At 44.8% G+C, this 19,524-nt stretch overlaps 1 protein-coding gene across 2 annotated transcripts in view; it reads left to right on the top strand.

Annotated features, from left to right (window-relative positions):
- The window catches only part of LOC139652076 (stromal membrane-associated protein 1-like), a 103,252-nt gene that overhangs the window by 72,707 nt on the left and 11,021 nt on the right, over nt 1–19,524 (top strand). For both annotated transcript variants that reach the window (XM_071529025.1, XM_071529026.1), the window contains exon 7: nt 9,417–9,538. In XM_071529025.1, coding sequence (XP_071385126.1) covers nt 9,417–9,538 — 122 coding nt within the window. The remainder of the gene's footprint in view (nt 1–9,416; nt 9,539–19,524) is intronic.

Genomic DNA, 19,524 nt, shown 5'->3' on the forward strand with positions numbered 1-19,524 from the left:
TGGGTGTGTTTTGACTTGCGGTGGCTAGCGGTAACATCAGCTGTAGTAGTAGCTTTACAGTCGCCATGGCAACGGCGCACCAAGGCAGATGCCAGTTGTAAATATAGTTTAATCAGTTTTGTGAATGAAAGTGTAGAAATACATTACTTATGATTTGTAGAAAGGTTAGTACATTACAGAATGCTTGGAATAGATAGTAGTGTGATTAAGAATTATTAATCTAATGTAGCTTAATTATAATTTTCTATTGATGTTGATTATTTTGATCATTATTTTGTATTAGTAATCACAATGATTTGTACAGTATTTGTTTGTCAGTTGGCGATTATCAGCAGAAACAACTGTATGTACCAGCCGTGCCAGCCGACTCATTTTGCATTTATAATTATTTTGCAGAATAAACACCATTCACAAAATATGCCACTCTGAGTCCAGTTTTGAGGTTCATGAGTGCAACATATTTTTGGCGAGCCAGCCAGGAGTGCTCCAGTCCAGCAGCGGTAGCACTCCAGTGAGACGACCCAGAACCTTCTGACCACCATCATCTTCACCACCAACAGTAACATCACATACGGTATAACAAGAACAGAGTTATGGAGTCTTTACTGACTGAAGTCACTGCCATCCTATACCAGTTGGACCACTCCCTCATCATTAAAGTATGTGAGTACACAAAATGTGCTATGCCTGCTGAGGGGGGGTTCTCCAGCAAAACAAAGAGGGGGCTCATAAAGATCATTGAAAGCAAACTGGAGGAGATGGGAGAAAAGGAAGGTGATGAGGAACGTGTGTGTATGTACCTGAAAGGCCTACTCACATACATGGAAGAGATGAGAGAGGAGAGTAGAGGGCCATGCAACACTGAACCTAATCAAAGCCACCTTTTCAGCCCCAAGCACCAGGATGCCCCGTCAGCATATGAGCATCACCTGAATGATCGGTTTTCATCCCCCAGCCACCATCCAACCGAGGAGGTAAGAAACAGCACCCCTCATCATACACATGTGCCTGAAGTCATGCTCCGGAGGGAATTTAAGATCATGGGACAGATAGGGGAAGGAGGACAAAAAGACAAGCTGTCCTACACCAGTCTAGTCCACCAGATTGAAGCAGGCCTCCGGAAAGGACATTCAGAGGCAGAAGTGATAGAGGCAGTAATACGAGCAGTCAGCCCAGGTCTCCACCTCAGAGACATGCTTGAAATCAAGAGCAATTTAACTCTCTCCACCCTTAAATCCATCCTGAAGGGGCACTACAAGGAAGAGAGCACCTCCGACATCTACCACAAGCTAATTAACATCTCACAGGAGCCCAAGGAGTCTGCTCAGACCTTTCTGTTCCGTGCCATCGAGCTGAAAGAAAGGCTACTGTGGAAGTCAAATGATGGAGAGGCAGATGACTACTATGACCCAGAATTAGTGCAGAGAAAGTTTCTCCGGGCGATCGAGACAGGTCTTCTGAGTGACTCAATAAAATTCCAGGTGAGGCCCTTCCTGAGTGACGTCACAGTGAGAGATGAGACACTAATCGATAAGGTGAGTGAGGCTGCCAGTCTGGAGGGAGAGAGGCAGAAGAAGTTGAGAAAATCTACCAATGGTAGGGAAGCCCGTATGTGTGAGATACAGGCAGAGGCTCCCAGTACAGCTCCACCAGCAGTGAAAAGCCCCGCCCCAGTGACAGCAAAGGTGTCACAGCCTCAGCCAAAGGAAGCTCAAGCTCAGGACTCTGCCACCCATCTAATGTTGGAGCAGCTCAAGGCTGATGTCTATGAGATGAGGCAAGTGTTCCTGGCAGCCATGGGAGCCACCACCCAGCACTCACAGAGACCACCCACCTCTCACCAAAACACCTACCAGCCAACCACCTGCCAGCCGGCAGCGAGAGTGAGGCCAGAGACCAGGCAGAGACCCAGGGGTTGCACAGCATGTCAGCAGGCACATAGAGGAGATCACTGTGACCACTGTTTCCGCTGTGGGGAGTCTGGCCATGTCTCCCGCGGGTGTAGGAGGCTAAGGCAGATGGGAAACGTGAATGGGCTGCTGAGAGGGGACCATCAGTAGCTCCAGACCCCAGGTCCCACCATAACCCTGCAAGAGACAGAGAGATAGCGCCAAGAGACATTAACCCACTCGAGAGAAAACCACAGCTCACAAGCATTTACCCCTCCACATCTGCACCGAAACCCCTGCATGTCAACTATATCAAGCCGCACCGAAAGACCAAGTTAGTGAGCCTCATCGGGAAACAGTGTCTGGTGAACTGCAGGATAGATGGCGTTGCAGTGGAAGCTCTGTGGGACCGTGGAGCACAGGCCACTGTCATCAATGAGGCCTGGAGGGCTGAACATCTCCCGCACACCGTCCTCAGGCCCATTAAAGAACTCCTGGGACCAGAGACATTGTCCGGGTTAGCAGCTAACCAGACTGAAATTCCTTTCAGTGGCTGGGTTGAAGTGGAGTTTAAGCTGTGCAATAAGGAGAGAGAAACAGATGCCCTCGCTGTCCCCATCCTTGTGTCGGATGACCCCTGTGTGGCAGAGAGACCTATAATAGGGTACAATGTTATCGAGGAGGTGGTTAAAGCTCAGAGCCCTGATTCCAGAGTAGACCCTACAACTATCCAGACTGTCAGTGCTACCTTCTCCATCAGACCCAGGATAGCCAGGATGGTGGTGAAACTCATCCAGACCCCAGACCTATGTGAAAGTGTTGGACTGGTGACAACAGGCCGCAGAAGAGTCCACTTGTCTGCCAACGAGGTGACAACCATCTCTGTGCCAGCCCGTCTGGGAGCCATGTTCAGAGGTCGAGAAGTCCTCTTCACCCCCAGTGACCTGCACCCACTACCGGAAGGCCTGGAAGTGACTGAGGGCCTGGTAAAGACCGATATTGGGAGAAAAAGGGCTTCTATCAACATCCCCATTGCCAACACCACTAACCACCCCATTTTACTGGACCAGCGCACCATCCTTGGCCACCTTGATACAGTAAAAGCTGTGTATGCTGCCACACTCTCTCCCGACCAGCCTGAAGCCTCAGTCTCAACTTCCACCCACCATGCCACCTGTTCTGCAGTCAGCATGAACCCTGTGAGCACAGGAACACAGAGAGAGGGAGAAAACATCAGCCCTGGCGAAGCACACAGACCAAAGTGGCACCCTCCTGTTGGCCTGGAACACCTGTCTGAGCACCAAAGGGAAGCAGTGAGAGAGATCTTGCATGAGGAGTGTGAGGCATTTGCATATGATGAGAATGATATTGGCAGTATACCGACACTGAACATGCACATCACACTCAGTGATCCCACTCCTGTCCAGAAGACATACATCTCCATCCCTAAGCCGCTCCATGCAGAGGTGAAGGAGTATCTCCAGGACCTGCTGAACAAAGGTTGGATCACCCCCTCTAGGTCCCCATACTCCTCTCCTGTGGTGTGCGTGAGAAAGAAGGATGGAAGCCTTCGCTTGTGTTGTGACTACAGGGAGTTGAACAGTAAATCAGTGCCGGACCGTCATCCCATCCCTCGTATACAGGACATGCTGGACTCCCTGAGTGGCAGTTCATGGTTCTCCGTCCTCGATCAAGGAAAAGCCTACCACCAAGGGTTCCTGGATCCCGGAAGCCGCCCACTAACTGCCTTCATCACCCCGTGGGGCCTCTATCAGTGGACAAGGATTCCCTTTGGCCTTAGCTCCGCCCCTGCTGAGTTCCAGAGGAGCATGGAGGAATGCTTGTCAGGTCTCAGGGACACAATATGTCAGCCGTACCTTGATGATAACCTTGTACATAGCTCCACCTTTGAAGACCACCTGGAGCATGTGAGAATGGTGTTAAAGAGGTACAAGCAGCATGGCGTTAAGCTCACCCCCCGCAAGTGTGAGCTTTTCAAGAGAAATGTCAGGTTCCTGGGGAAAATGGTCAGTGGAGAGGGTTATACTATGGACCCTAAGGACTTAGCTCCCGTCCAGGCACTCAAGGAGAGGAAACCAGCCACTGTAGGAGAGCTGAGACAGATCCTGGGTTTTGTCTCATATTATAGATCATACATAAAGGACTTCTCAAAGGTCGCAAAGCCCCTGTATGCCCTCCTCTCCTCAGACACATCAGGCTCAGACCCACCCAATCCACCGCCAGCCACAGTAGTCAAGGGAAGGAGGAAGAGATCAGCCAAGAATTCCAGCCAAAAGCCCTCCCGCACCCCTATCAACTGGACACAGCTCCACCAGTCCATCTTGGATCAGCTGATAGACTGCCTGTCCTCTCCTCCTATTCTGGGTTACCCAGACATGACACAGCCCTTGGTCCTACATTGTGATGCTTCACAGGATGGACTTGGAGCTGTCCTGTATCAGAGACAAGGCGGGAAGATGGCTGTCATCGCCTATGGCTCCAGGACTCTCACACCTCCTGAGAAAACCTACCACATGCACTCAGGCAAGTTGGAGTTCCTGGCCATGAAGTGGGCCATCTGTGAGAGATTCAGAGACTACCTGTATCATGCCCCATCCTTTGTTGTGTACACCGACAACAACCCCCTCACCTATGTCCTCACTACTGCAAAGCTGAACGCTACTGGTCATCGCTGGGTAGCAGAGCTGGCCGACTTTAACTTCACCATCAAATACCGGCCTGGCAAGTCCAACGCAGATGCAGATGGTTTATCACGCATGCCCCTGGATATCAACAGCTTCATGAGTCAGTGCACAGAGGAGATTCGCCCAAACACCATCAGCGCCACCATGACTGGAGTCACTGTGGGGAGAGAGAAACCTACCTGGGAGAGTGTGTGTGTCCAAGCACTGAGTCTAGTCCACGATGCCCCCTCCAATGCCTTAGGTTCTCCTCTCACCCCTGAGGAGCTCAGGGAGGCCCAGGAGAAAGATCCAGTTGTTGGCAGAGCTCTCTTGTACCTCAGCCGTAACCAGAGGCCCTCGAGACATGAGCTGAACGCTGAAGACTCTGATGTTTGCGTCCTATTAAGGCAGTGGCCGAAGGTATATCTCAATAGTGAAGGAGTACTACACAGAAGAGCAGTGGAGAAGGACCAACTTGTCCTGCCCAGAGTTTTCCATCCCCTCGTCTTCCATGAGCTGCATCAGAAAATGGGACATTTAGGAGTGGAGAGAACACTGAGCCTCATCAGAGACAGATTCTTCTGGCCGAGGATGCATGTCGATGTCGAACATTTCGTCACCAAGAAATGTGAGTGCCTCAAGAAGAAAAAGCCACAGAGACAAATGAGAGCCCCACTCGAATCTATTAAGACCACCTACCCATTTGAGATGGTCTCCATCGATTTCCTCCACCTGGAGACCTGTAAACAGGGATTCGAGTACATCCTGGTTGTAATGGACCACTTCACCCGATTTGCACAGGCCTACCCCACTAAAAACAAGGAGGCTAAAACTGTTGCAGATAGACTATTCAACGACTTCATCCTCCGATTTGGCTTTCCATGTAAAATCCACCATGACATGGGAAAGGAGTTTAATAACCGACTCCTTGGGAGGTTGAAAGAACTGAGTGGTATACGAGGGTCCCATACCAGCCCATATCATCCGGAGGGGAATGGTCAAGCAGAGAGGTTCAACAGGACCCTGCTGAGCATGTTGAGGACCCTGACAGAGGAAGAGAAGGCAGACTGGAAGACCTCTGTGCCTAAAGTTGTTCATGCCTATAACTCCACCCGCTCAGAGGCGACTGGCTATTCCCCCTACTTCCTCCTGTTCGGCAGATCACCCAGGCTCCCCATCGACCTCTTGTTCAACCTGGGTGTCAGCGACAAACATAAAGGGCATGAGGACTATGTGGCAAACTGGCAAAGAAGAATGAGAGAGGCCTATTCCATTGCCAGTCACACAGCAACCAGGGAGGCGGCTCGAGGAAAGGTGCACTATGACAAGAAAACATATGGTCATGAGTTGCAACCTGGAGACAGAGTCCTGGTCAGAAACTTGTCTGAGCGTGGAGGACCTGGAAAACTCAGATCCTACTGGGAGGACAAGGTGCACATTGTCATCCAGAGAAAGACTCCTGATAGCCCTGTCTACGAGGTCACAGCTGAAAATGGGAAAAGCAGCAAGAGAGTGCTGCATCGTAACCTTCTCTTACCCTGTGACTACTTACCTGTGGAGGAACCAGTTGAGTCTGCAGTCCCTGATGTGTGTCCTAAAAAGAAAACAAAGAGACAATCAAACAGAGAGAGACAAACACATCCCCCCCTCACAAAAAGGCAGGCGGAACAAAGTGAAAGTGACTCAGAATGTGACTATGAACTCAGATACCCCTTGCGGAGTCGTAAAACAGTCACCCAGAGAGAAGAGGAGTTTTTGTTGGATCCAGAGGCAGAGCCCTTTGAACCTCACCCCTCTCAGCCCCTCTTCACTGCTCCAGAGCCCCTTTCATCTGAGCCCCCTACTCCTGGACCCCTGCCCCACTCGCCTGCTCCTGCACCCCTTCCCCACTTACCTGCTCCTGAAATCCCACACCTGCACCACTCATCTGCTCCTGCACCCCTTCCCCATTTACCTGCTCCTGAAACCCCACACCTGCACCACTCATCTGCTCCTGCACCCCTTCCCCATTTACCTGCTCCTGAAACCCCACACCCAATCCCCACAGTCTGTCATGTCCCTGAACGTAACACACCTACACTACACTACACCGGTGCGGACAGTGTGGGGTTGGAGGGACACACAAGGGAGGCACAGGTCCGACAACACCTGTCCTCCACGGAAGTTGAAGACAGTGCTGTGTCACCCTCACCCCATCTGTACCCACGAAGGAACAGACACCAGCCTCAGAAACTGACCTACACCACTCTGGGTGTACCTACTTATAGGGACATTAATATGGCGGACATTAATGTTATGCCCCACCTGTTCAGCCCCAAAGCTCCCTTAACGCCTTGGAAGCCTTGGTAGTTATAGACACTGTAGTTTTAAGTGCCTATGTGTATGTGTGTTTTGTTTTTTTTGTTGTTTTTTTTTCTAATGAACCCTGAAGATGTTGACCTTGTTTTATCTGCCTTCCATGTTGCCTTAACTCCACCAGTAGTTCAATTGAGTCTGTCGTATGTATTGTGTGTGTAAACAGAATTGTATATTGTTGGCCGTAAATATTGAGACCTGTTTACTTTTGCATGGTTACAGCGAGTTACAAATTTACCAGTCCTTTAAAGGAGGGGACCTCACACTTAAAGCTGCAGTACGAGTGTGTTTAAAGTAACTGTGTAACCCAAAGTTAAAGTTGTAGTAAGTAAGTACAGACATATTGTTGAAAATCTTAAAGGTGTCAAATGTCAGGAGACATTTTGAAATGTGGGGGAGAGTGTGGCATGTTGAAATCCTCTGATTTATATTTATCTCTGCTTCAGCAGACACCACTATTGAACACCACATTATTTCCATACGTTTACTTGGGGAAGGCAGTTAGTCTTAGAATTTAGAACGCAGGCAGGTGCCGTGAGCTCGCGCTGGTCCTTCAGTTGGCGATTATCAGCAGAAACAACTGTATGTACCAGCCGTGCCAGCCGACTCATTTTGCATTTATAATTATTTTGCAGGTGAGTCAAGTGCCACCGAGCACTTAAATGCGTCCACTATAATGTGTGTGAGCTAGCGGAGCTATTGTTTCTGTTCTTGGTTGTCCGTGTATTTTTGGGGTAATCTACATTGATAACTAACGTTAGTTCGCTACCGCGACTATAACGGTCCTTTTAACCATTTTACAATATTTACAGTTACCTGTTAGGTTGTGATAACTCACATACATATGTTGTTTGTTTGGGAGTGTGTATGTTATATTGTAGATGTTTTACCTTGAAGGGGAGCCGGAATGTGGGTGTGTTTTGACTTGCGGTGGCTAGCGGTAACATCAGCTGTAGTAGTAGCTTTACAGTCGCCATGGCAACGGCGCACCAAGGCAGATGCCAGTTGTAAATATAGTTTAATCAGTTTTGTGAATGAAAGTGTAGAAATACATTACTTATGATTTGTAGAAAGGTTAGTACATTACAGAATGCTTGGAATAGATAGTAGTGTGATTAAGAATTATTAATCTAATGTAGCTTAATTTTAATTTTCTATTGATGTTGATTATTTTGATCATTATTTTGTATTAGTAATCACAATGATTTGTACAGTATTTGTTTGTCAGTTGGCGATTATCAGCAGAAACAACTGTATGTACCAGCCGTGCCAGCCGACTCATTTTGCATTTATAATTATTTTGCAGAATAAACACCATTCACAAAATATGCCACTCTGAGTCCAGTTTTGAGGTTCATGAGTGCAACACATACAATCCACCACGAATTAAACAGCTTTAACATATATAGTTGGCACATTTAGCCTATACTTCAAGATACATGATACACTTATAGAAAACATTTTAAGAAGTATAGGGTTGAGAGTAAGTTCAGAGGAGAGAGCAGAGAGAGGGAAAAGATTTATGACCATCCTGTTCCAGAGAGGGGTAGTGATGAGACTCTGGTAAGTGTCAACAGCAGTCTGTTGTTCCTTCGTATTGACACATTGGTATGTATACCCGTTCTCACCCAATGGTGACTGTCCCTTTCGATTAATCAGACCGTCTGGTGCTCCAATAAAGAAAGGGAGGATGATCCCCTATATTCATAGGTGTGGAAGGTATGAATGTGTGAATGTATTGTTCATTAGGGCTCCTGAGTCCTTGGGTCCTTCTTCTCCCGATGGCTGGAAGATAAAGGTCATTAACTCTGGAATGTGTGAGAAAGTTGCAAACCTCCTCGCAGTATCCTGTCGTTAATTCCCCATAAGCTTTAGGGTGACATCTCCTGCTGGCAGATGCCCCTTTTGAAGTTGTGGTTTGTATCAGCCAGACACCTTTATGGCCATTTGTTGTGATAGGCCATGTTGTGTTGATTTTGAGAAAGCAACAGAGAGGTTGGGGCTTCCTCCAAAGGTCTCACTGGTATCGCTACAAGTGCCAAAGCACTCATGCATATTAATAAGAATTAATGTAAAATGTGCACAGCAACATTATACATGCGGACACCTGTTACAGATATACATAACAGAACAAAATGTGTCAGAATAAACACCCAAAATCAAAACATTTCAGGTATCTGATAAATGATAATGACGATCACATTTTCTGTCTCTCTCTCTCTCTCTCTCTCTCTCTCTCTCTCTCTCTCTCTCTCTCTCTCTCTCTCTCTCTCTCTCTCTCTCTCTCTCAATTAAATTCAATTGAAATCTACTTATTGTCATGACTAGTATGAAACCTATGGTGTCAAAGTAATATATAGCATCAACTGAGGTATAATATTATCAACATAGCAAATGTCTAATTGTAGTTAAATACAAATCAGTTAATATCAGAGTGGTTTCAGCAATAATGTCTCTCTCTTTCTCTCCCTCTCTCTCTCACACACAGATGCTCCAGAGAGTGGTGGGCGGGGCTCCGGCAGCACTGCGCCAATCAGCGATGACCTGGACATCTTTGGGCCAATGGTGTCCAACCCTCTCCCCTCGTCCAACAACACACAGCTCGCTCAGGTAAAACACGCAGACACACACACACACACACACACACACACCCACACAGGCTTTCATCACCTGCTTATCACCACAGGCAGACTGCAGCACAGGGAGTCTGCGGAGACTCCAAGAATCACACACACACCACACACACACACACACACACACACACACACACACACACTCAGAGGTACGTATCAGAGCAAACTGTCATAGAGTTTGCTTTATTGAGCTAATTTCACCAATGTCCTTCAAAAGAGAGAGAGAGAGCGAGAGACATAGAAACAGAGAGAGAGAGAGAGTCAGCCTGTCTGATAGAGGGAGGAATAATAGGAAGGAGCTGAGTGACAAGAGATCTAAAACAAATTATTCCATTATTCCATCACTTTACTATAATACAATAGTAAAGTGATGGAATTTCTTTATTTGTTTGTATATGAATTTATTTAAGATGAAATAACTTGAAACTTAAGTAACAGCATACAGCAAAGAAAAAAATAGAATGTAAGAATATACAATATAATATAGAATAGAATAGAATATAATTTAGAATCTAAAATAGTAATAATTGTTTTTTTAAAGCCCCACAAAATGAAAAAAGTAGCTGAGTAACAAAGAGAGAGCGAGAAGGAACGAGTCAAACAAGGAGAGAGCTGAAACAATAGTAACGGTGAAAGAAAAGAAAGGAGCGACAAACGTGACGGAGAGAAAGAGGGAAGAGGACAAAAGGGAGGTGGAAGGAGAGAGAGAGAGTAAAATGGAATTGAGAGGAAAATGGAAGGAGAACTTGAGACGGACGACTCGGGGGGAAAAAATAGATAGAGCGATGGAAGGATAGAGAAAAGAGGCAACAGAGAGGAGAGAGAGAGTGCGTCCGATGAGAGCATCCGCAGATTGTGTTCATTTCCTGGGTAAACAAAACCAAACGTGCGTGTGTGTGTGTGTGTGTGTGTGAAGAGAGACAGATAGAAAGACAGAAAGAGAGTGGCGGAGAGATATTTTTAGTGTTTTGTTTTTTTTCCTTTGGTTGAATTAAACATTTCTTGAGGAGCAAGGGCAGCTTTTGAAATGCCACTGTGGTCCCTCAAGGGTGACCTCTGACCTACGCCTAGGCTGGAAATTATCACACATACACACACACACACACACACACACACAGACACTGTACACCTGCAGTGACACACTCCTAGTCTTGCAATGTATACACACGAGCGCCATGATACACACATCATACACACATGATGAACACACACACACACACACAAAGTACAAATCAGCAATGACCTATGCTGGGCTTTGAAATTCATTCTCTCTCTCTCCCTCTCTCTCTCTCTCTCTCTCTCTCTCTCTCTCTCTCTCGCTCATTCTCTGACCTATTCCTGGGCTTCAAATTGTCTCTCTCACTCCCACTCTCTCTCTCACACACACACACACACACACACACACACACACACACAGCTCCCATGCCTCCTGGGACCGGGCCAGGCGGCTGCTCGCTTGGAGACCCAGGCATGAAGAACAATTATGGGCAGCTGTAACTGCAAGGCCCCCCCCCCCCCCGCCCCCCTCCTCCTCCTCTGCCACTACCAGCCTCCCACTTACCCTCTAATCTCCTCTCCACGCTCACCTCCTCCGCGACTCTCCATCCACTCCGGCTCTCTCACCTCCTCATATCCATTACTCCTCGACTCGCCTCTCCTCTTTTCTTCTCTGTGAAAGCCGCGGGGAAATACAAGGCAACGGTAAACATCCAGTCCCCCCCCCCCCCCTCTTGGGCATATCACCTTGTTTTGACCTGTGTATGTAGTGCCCCTCCCCCTTCGGGCCAATCGGTGTACATTTGAAAATGTCAAAACTCGCCCCACGACCAGGTTGAATCACCGTCGGCCACGGCTGAACTTTTCGCAGTCATCGGCCGTCAACAGCCAATCAGATTTCTGCTCTTCCCGATGTGAATTCGGTGTGAATCTGACGAATAGTTCGGCCTGGCAAGTGGAAAATGGAGAAGTTGGATACAGCTATTCAAAGCTTCCCAGTTTTCTACAACTTTTATTTGAAAGACGACAGGCGTAAAAGTCTCAAAAACAATGCTTGGAGAACAGTTGCGTCCATTGTGTTGATGGTTTGTTTATTTCATTTTCGATTAATGCTACCTACTTACTAGGCTTGGGTCTGTGTGAGATTTTTTAATGCAGTTTTGATACGTGCACAAATACCTGCTTGAACCAGTAATACCGACTCCAGCCACTGGGCAGCGCATGCAGATAAGAAGGCGACACAGCAGTTTTTTAACATACAACTGGTGATAACATCATGTTGGAAGAGGGGAGAGTAGTTAGCCTACATAAGAATGGAACAACAGTAAATGGAAATAAAGTAACTCAAGCCGGAGAAGTGAATCAATATTACGCTATTACGACAGGCTCAAAACGAGTGAAACAGTGAACACTGAATGTGAAGTAGGATACTTTTATTTTTCCGCATATAACCAGTGTTGGGCAAGTTACTCAGAAAATGTAATCAGTTGCTCTTTACTTACTACTAGGGATGTTCAACAACAATCGATGATGGATTTATTGTTTGTTATGTATCACGTCGATTAACCTTAACGGTTAACGACTGTTTGAATTGCGTCATCGCAGCCGGTTAGTCCAACTGCGCAAATGACCATTAAACCAAAGTGGAGAGCTACTTGCAAGAAATGCCTCCACAACTTGATACGAATCCACGGAACTGGTGGAAAGACAACCAGGTAGGATTCCCAGGCTGACAGCACTAACGCAGCGGTGCCTCTGCACCCCGGGACCTCTGTCCCGTCAGAGCGCGTCTTCTCTGCTGCCGGGCTGACAGTGGGCAGATGGTGCGTATGTGGTGCATTACTCTGGAGTGTTTGGACATGCTCATCTGTATAAATAGCATTGTAACATATTTGGGCCTAACCGTTAACTAACAAGTTTTGAAAACGTGCATCCCTACTTACTACTCAATTAAAAAGTAATCACACTACTAATTACTCAACAGCAGCAGTAATGAGTTACATTACTTTCTGTTTCGTCGGCAGTAGCGGCTCCTCGTTTTTCCCCGAGTTTCACATTGCTGTGTTGCGTGTCAGATGCTTTGATGAATTGGATGTTGTGTTTTTCGCTGTGGAAAGCGCTTTGCAGCCCACACACTGTTTACAATGGATGACAATGTTCTTTGCATCCTTGACTGAGATAAATTTAAAGTAAAAAACTTCCAGCTGCTCACCCTCCATCTTTTGTTTTGCTTTTTTAGGTAATAGCTGATGTAAACCTGCCCGCGTATGTCCTAGGAGGAAAACACCAAAAAAAAAAACTTTCAAAGGAAAGAAAGAAAAGGTTGAAGGGTGTTCAGGTTCAAGTAATGTAGTAACAGAGCGTTGCTGGGATTAGTAACTGTAATGTAGTCACTGAATTTTAAATTGTAATCCTTTACACTACTGTCACTGAAAAAGTAATCACATTATTACTGTATATAAAGTAGGGATGGTAAGCAGACGGATGAATTTTAAAACCAGTTCTAGTCCTGGTACCGCCCCACCCGTGGCGTAGTTACGAAAAATCGCGATGGAAGATGAAGTCTATTTATAGAAGATATGAATGTTATACTGTTTTGAAAACATGGGGTCTTGAGCTTTCAGAATTTGTAGACCAATTGTATGTTGTCCAAACTATGTCTTACTACGAAGTATTTTAACAATAAAGTCGTGCAAATATAAACTTTGTAAATATAAGAGCAAGTTGCGATCAAAAGCGCCGGGATAATTTTCTCGTCAGTCTACAATAACATGCTTGGTATCGCTGGAAACTAGAAATTCCGAGCTTTCCAATGACCCTAAAGGCACCACCATCCAAGCAACACAACTTCCGCTATTTCCAGGGAAACGTAGCAGTCAAACTTCACATTTTACAGTCACACTGACAAAAATCTATGCCAAAATATTTCACCAAGGCTTATGTTATTTTCGCCAAAAATGGCAGATTTTAGTTACTCACGTTTCTACCGTAACTTTGTGACCGTCTGGCAGTCTCAGCGATCATCCGGGGATTTTCACCAGCCATTTTAGTCCAGCCACACTGAAACCCTACGGTGGGAGTTCTTCATCGCCATCTGGTGGCTGTATCGAAGTACTGACACCAATGAGCCTTATACCATTCGATTCCACTGACTGAGAGGAATCTAAGGATAGGTCACATGACACGGAGGACCCAAGCGGTCTCCATAAATCTGCCTGTATAGAATGGAGCTCTGTGGCCCTGATTCAGTCATATATGAATATTGATCAAACTTGATCAATAGTCATTGTGTTTATTAACTATTTCAATGTTTTTGGGAGATTTCTGTTATTTGTAACATGGCTATATGGAAATAAATAGTATTTTGAAGTTAAATTCCCAGTAAACAGTATATCTTTATAAATTGTATCATAAATGTTGTATTTTAGTGTATTTTCATCAAATTTACAGTTACAGTTGTAGTCAAGGAGTAGGAGAACACATTCAGTTGCATCATTATCCATGGGATCTTGGTTATAATGGTGATATTGCCTTTGAAATTTAGATTCTATACTAGGCAAAGATGAAAATCTTATTTTTTCCTTTATTGCATCTCCATTTACTCTGATTCCTTAGCTTCTTACCAATCAAAGGAGACCAGAACTATGCATATATGCCTTATGGTTGAGGAGCTATTCCTGATTCATTTTGGGTATGTCATTTTAGGTGTTTTTTCCTGAATTTTGGCTGGGGTCTATTTGATACTGGACACCGGCCCAAACCTACTGATTAGCTGTTGGGTGTTATCAAAACAGTGAAATGTTATGAAAGGCAATACCACAGCAGGGAAAAATACATAATTTGCCTGTTCAAAACTTTGTAGCTGCAGGACCGCTCCATAAGATTTGGCGCCTGCTGCATTTACACAGAGCACATTTTTTTTAACTAAGAGCGACGAGTGGACTCACATTTTGTTTTCCAAGGTCTTTCTGATTGGACCTCTGCCGCCAACTTTCTCCAACATTGGAAAGAGAGACCAAATGCACTAATGCCATCCCGGTGCATATTCAAGTCCTCTCCACCCTGGGGATATTGGACACTGGCACATTTCAAGCAGAGACTGGGGACAAAGCCTGCAGTTCTTTGAGCCGTAATTTCTTTGACTCCACAATATGTACCATCTCCCTACACAGCTGCACCACAGGCTGTAGTGAAAAGGGACATCACTGGATTTCCTAACATCATTGGAGCTATCAACTGCACACATATTGCTGTAAAAACACAGCCATTCAACAAATATAACTGTGTTGACAGACACATGCGATGCACATTTGGCTTTGCTGAATGTCACTGCTAAATGGCCGGCTGGCGCGCTTTCAGTGGGACGCATTTGGTGTACAAAACAGCTCAGTGGGCTTTCGCCTCCAGGCAGGAGCTCAGCGGATGGACGGCTTATCGATAAGTGTAGCCTTTTCAGTATTTTGACACGCTAGGCTTCGAGAAATGTATTTAAATTATTATTCAGCACTACAGGAGACCGGGGCTATCCATTAAAGCCACAGCTGATGACTGCTCTCAGAAGCACTTCCCCATTAGGAGGCAAGTGTCTGGTCCATATCAGGCCGCCTGCGCTCCACTCTGCCCTCCCTCCGCCTGTGGCAGCATTGTGTCTGTTTGTTGAGCGTGATTATATTTTTTTGGCAAAAGTCTTCAGGTCGCACAATATGTTTTATTTCTGCCAGAGTTCCGCGTTTAGATGAAACCGAAAGGTTCTGTGATGAAGCGGATCGCTTAGCCTAGCAGCAGGTGAGGTGCTTTTGCTTGTTTGTTAATCCACACTGACGCTTCCAAATAGCACGTATTGGAGCAAACGCTTAACTAAGGCATGGTTTTGGACATTTCTGCACTTGTATAAGCCATTGGTAAGGCATAAAGAGCTGTCACTTTACAATAGATAATGTGAAATGGGTTATTTAAGAGATCGGATTCAGAATCAGAATCAGAATCTCTTTATTCGCCAAATGTACAATGTACACAGGAATTTGACTAGGTGATACAGCACAGTAAAACACAATATCAGTAAGAAGATATATATACAAGTACACAAATACAAGTAATAATATATGCTACATTCCTACATATGGCACAGTCCTGGCAGATTCATGTCTACTAATCAGCAGGAAACCATTAATGAAGGATTAAGATCTTTTAAAGGGAGGTGTGATGAGTACAGTTTTGGGAATGCTTTGTTAATGTTAGTAAATGGTTTATTCATGGAAGAGGAAGTTCCAAAACTGACACAGATTGGTCATAAATAGGTCATGAACAGAGTTTAATGACAGCATAATTACTTAGTTAACATGAAGGAATGTATTTAAGAATTTGTCCACCATTAATGAATGCATTAACTCATGTTAGTTAATACAACCTTATTATATACTGTTACCCTTCTCTTTGTCTGAGCCATGTTCAGTGTCAGGGAGACATCCATGACATTTCCTGCAACATTTAAATGAAAAGGTTACTACCATATATGGTTAATTAGGAACATATCTGTATGTTACTAAGTGGCTGTGCACCAGCATGATGGTGGTTTATCAAAGCAAATTAATAATACAAAATCATAAATACCAACTTTCTTGTACGTCCGAACATTCTAAATTATATTTGAATTTAGAACCTTTTCTACGCAACGTTGATGAATGAGGACCCTCTTCTCCTCCCCTCCGCCTTTCATCCTTTCTCATTTCCTCTGACTTCTGTACCTCCTCTCCTCTTCACCCCCTCTCCAACCTCTGGAGGAATGGGAGCCCGAACATCAGAGCCATTTGTTGTAGAAGGTGGAGGTAATAAAGCGATAAATTCCGTAGTTTATTGTTTTCATTTCCTATGACTAATCTCTAGACAGCGATGGGGGAAGTGCGTCCTAAATCTGCTATACAGTGTAGAAATCTGCGTCCTGACCACAGCGGTTGGAAGCTGTTTGACATTTCTACCAGGTCACTGATGTATGGAAACTCGGGTTTGACCGATTTATACTCAAATTGGAGCCAATAGCTGATATTTTGTGCCGATATTCAGTATCATTCTCTCATCTCTTTTCCTGCCAAGAAATTCCTCCAAAATGACATTCATGGGACACTCTGATCAAAATTCCCCATTAGAATCAATTCAGGTTAATGGCTTCCCATAATGAGACAATCAGTGTAGTATTGGTCAGTTCTACAGCAGATATGTAATCAAACAAAGCACAGGGTTTGAGCCAGGATGAATTTGGAGAGGGCCAAATTGGGGGTCACTGTCTTGTCTGGGGGGGGTCAAGCACTGATCTGGAAACTGCATCGCATACTAATAAATATGATGCCTAGTGAAATACTGTGTGCTGTATTGGATGATGGAATTTGCTGAGGCGATGAGCACGCTGCCTTTGGACTAGGCAGACAAACTGTTGTTGAGCAGGTCCAGTCTAGACTTCAGGAGTCTTTCCCTGTGGAGGAGGTTAGGCTGCTGTTGGCAGACGGGCCGGCTGGCTTTTGGCTTGAAATATAATGATCATGTTCCTTTGGTTAGCTCTGTCTTAGAAAACACAGGGCTAAAATGAAGCAAAACAAAATGTAGAAATGTGTTTGTCTGCAGTATGTGAGGTGTGACTAACGTTAGCATTAAAGTCTGAAGTAGCTTGTAATAAGTAGATAGTGTGGCCCAATTGGCTGTGTTTGAGTTGGACTCAGTATTGCATCACATTGCATTTCGCTTCGCATTTCGTTATAAATTATAATCTCATCTTCAGCCGATTCTCTTCGTGCATTGTGGAGATGTCTTGCGTGGCAGAACGTGCACCGAAGCAGCATTTGCTGTTCTGAATCAGTTGTGGTGGGCTGTGTATCTGACTTGTAGACAATAGCCATGGAGTTTAATGTACAGCACAATGCTGTTCTGCCAGTCACAAGTATGGCTGAATGCAGCAACATCAGTAGTGCCTGGCTATGAGAAGAGCAAGAATAAAAGGGATTTATCTGGTACTGTATTTATTTAACTGAAAAAAGTGTGGAAAGTGCATAGGCTCCAAAAGTCCTAACAATTTGTACACACCTGCAAAGTAATAGTGAGTGCAAACTGGACTTGGACTTGGACTGAAATAAAACCGCATAAAGACTTTTCACTTTTGATTTAGAGATTGTAATCAAAGTAACAAATGACTCTTAATGCGTGACAGTGTATTAAAAGTGTAAAACTAAAGCATCTCAGTTGCATAAGTGCACAAACAGCCATTAATGCTTAGTGGAAGCACCTTTTACTTTGATAACAGCAGTAAGTCTTCATGTACATACTCTATATAAAAGGGAACTGCTGCTGATGCATTTGCTGGAGTGCCAGCCTAAAAGCCTGCACTGCTACTGGTATTCAAGCTATTCTGCTGCCGCTAATGTTTGAATGTTTTCACAGACGAATTCAAGGAGAATCCAACTTGCATTTGATTTGCCTTCAAACACAAAAAAAAGATTTTTACGGTTGTGTATTATTCATTTTTGCAATTCGCTTTCAGTTTTGTAAATGCCACTCAGTTTAGAAAACATTTCTATCACCAAGCTATGCCCCACTTGTTTGAGAACTTAAAAAATATCGAAATTTGATGTCCATATACTGTATATGTATGTATGTATGTGTGTATATAAGATCATAAGATGAAACTTTGCTAATGAAAATAGGGGAAATTGGGTTATTAAAGCAGCAAATACAAAGAAAATACAAAGGATACAGCAGATAAAAATCTGACTATGAGCAGAAAATGAATATAAACAACAATATAGCAAATAGGTGTTATATACACATGCAATCAACGACATTACCCGTTAAGTTAATGTATGAATGAGAATTATTGGGGGAAATTATGGATTAGAGTATTATTAGGGTGTGCAAAATGACAGCAGTAGGAGCTATTGAGGCAACAAACAAATGAGTAGAATATTTGTGATCTGAAAAAAAGAGAGGGAAATGGGAATCAGAAGTCAAAATGCCAAACTCAAATTTATTCCTAGAGCACATTTCATGCAATGATGCCACTCAAAGTGCTTCATAAACATGATTTAATAAACATGAACTAGACAGGAAACAGTTGAAAGTAGAAGTATAGAAAGTATAAAGCCATATAATAGAAAATTGAAATATAAAGTGTGGTTAAAAGAACTTACACTTAAGAAGGAAGCAAATGTGTGGATTTATAGCAAATACACAATGTGCCAAGGTGTTGTTTTCATGTTAACAACTTTGTATATGTATGTGTATATACTATACCATGCCATAAATGGAAGATATATACAAATACATAGCTTAAAAGTAATATGTATACATGTGTGTGCAGAGACACTGGGAGGCCAGGCTAGACACGCGGTTCCCACAAGGCCACCGTTTTTGACAGTCAGTCGATACACACCCACCCACACAGCCACACAGCCACACACACACACACACACACACGCACGGCTGAATTTGGGATTCAGCAGGCGGATATTGCTTTACGGCTGCGATTAGCCGGGCGCGTGAAGAAAGAGGGAGCCGGCAGCCTGCTGATTCGCGCGGCTATTAACCGACATCGGGGAGCGCTCGCCTATCTGCGAATACGTCAATTATAAAAATGCGATTACAGCCTTGTAGGAGGGGGAGGATTTGTGTTATCCCCGGCTTTTCCTGCTCTCTCTCCCTCTCTCTCTCTGTCTCATTTGTCCCCCCTCTCTTTCCTTTTCGCCACTATGACGAACTCTCTTGTGTGCCCTCTAACACTCTGAAAATCACTTCCATTCCCTCTCTGTCCCCTCTCTCCTTCCACTTCTCTCTCTCTTAACCCCCCCCCCCTCCTCTCTCTCTCTCTCTCTCACTGGAGGGGATGGATGGATGCAAGACAGACTGAATTCAGTTCCAACCTTTATTGTCCCGTGAACGAAATTTGGGTTTTCAGATTAGGGTTTTGCAAAGAAAACACATAAAAAA

Source organism: Centroberyx affinis, unplaced genomic scaffold (assembly GCF_046629955.1).
Source record: "Centroberyx affinis isolate AG114_WGS23_722 - 3 ecotype Tasmania unplaced genomic scaffold, CSIRO-AGI_Caff_v1 ptg001755l_1, whole genome shotgun sequence".
NCBI classification, from domain to species: domain Eukaryota; kingdom Metazoa; phylum Chordata; class Actinopteri; order Beryciformes; family Berycidae; genus Centroberyx; species Centroberyx affinis.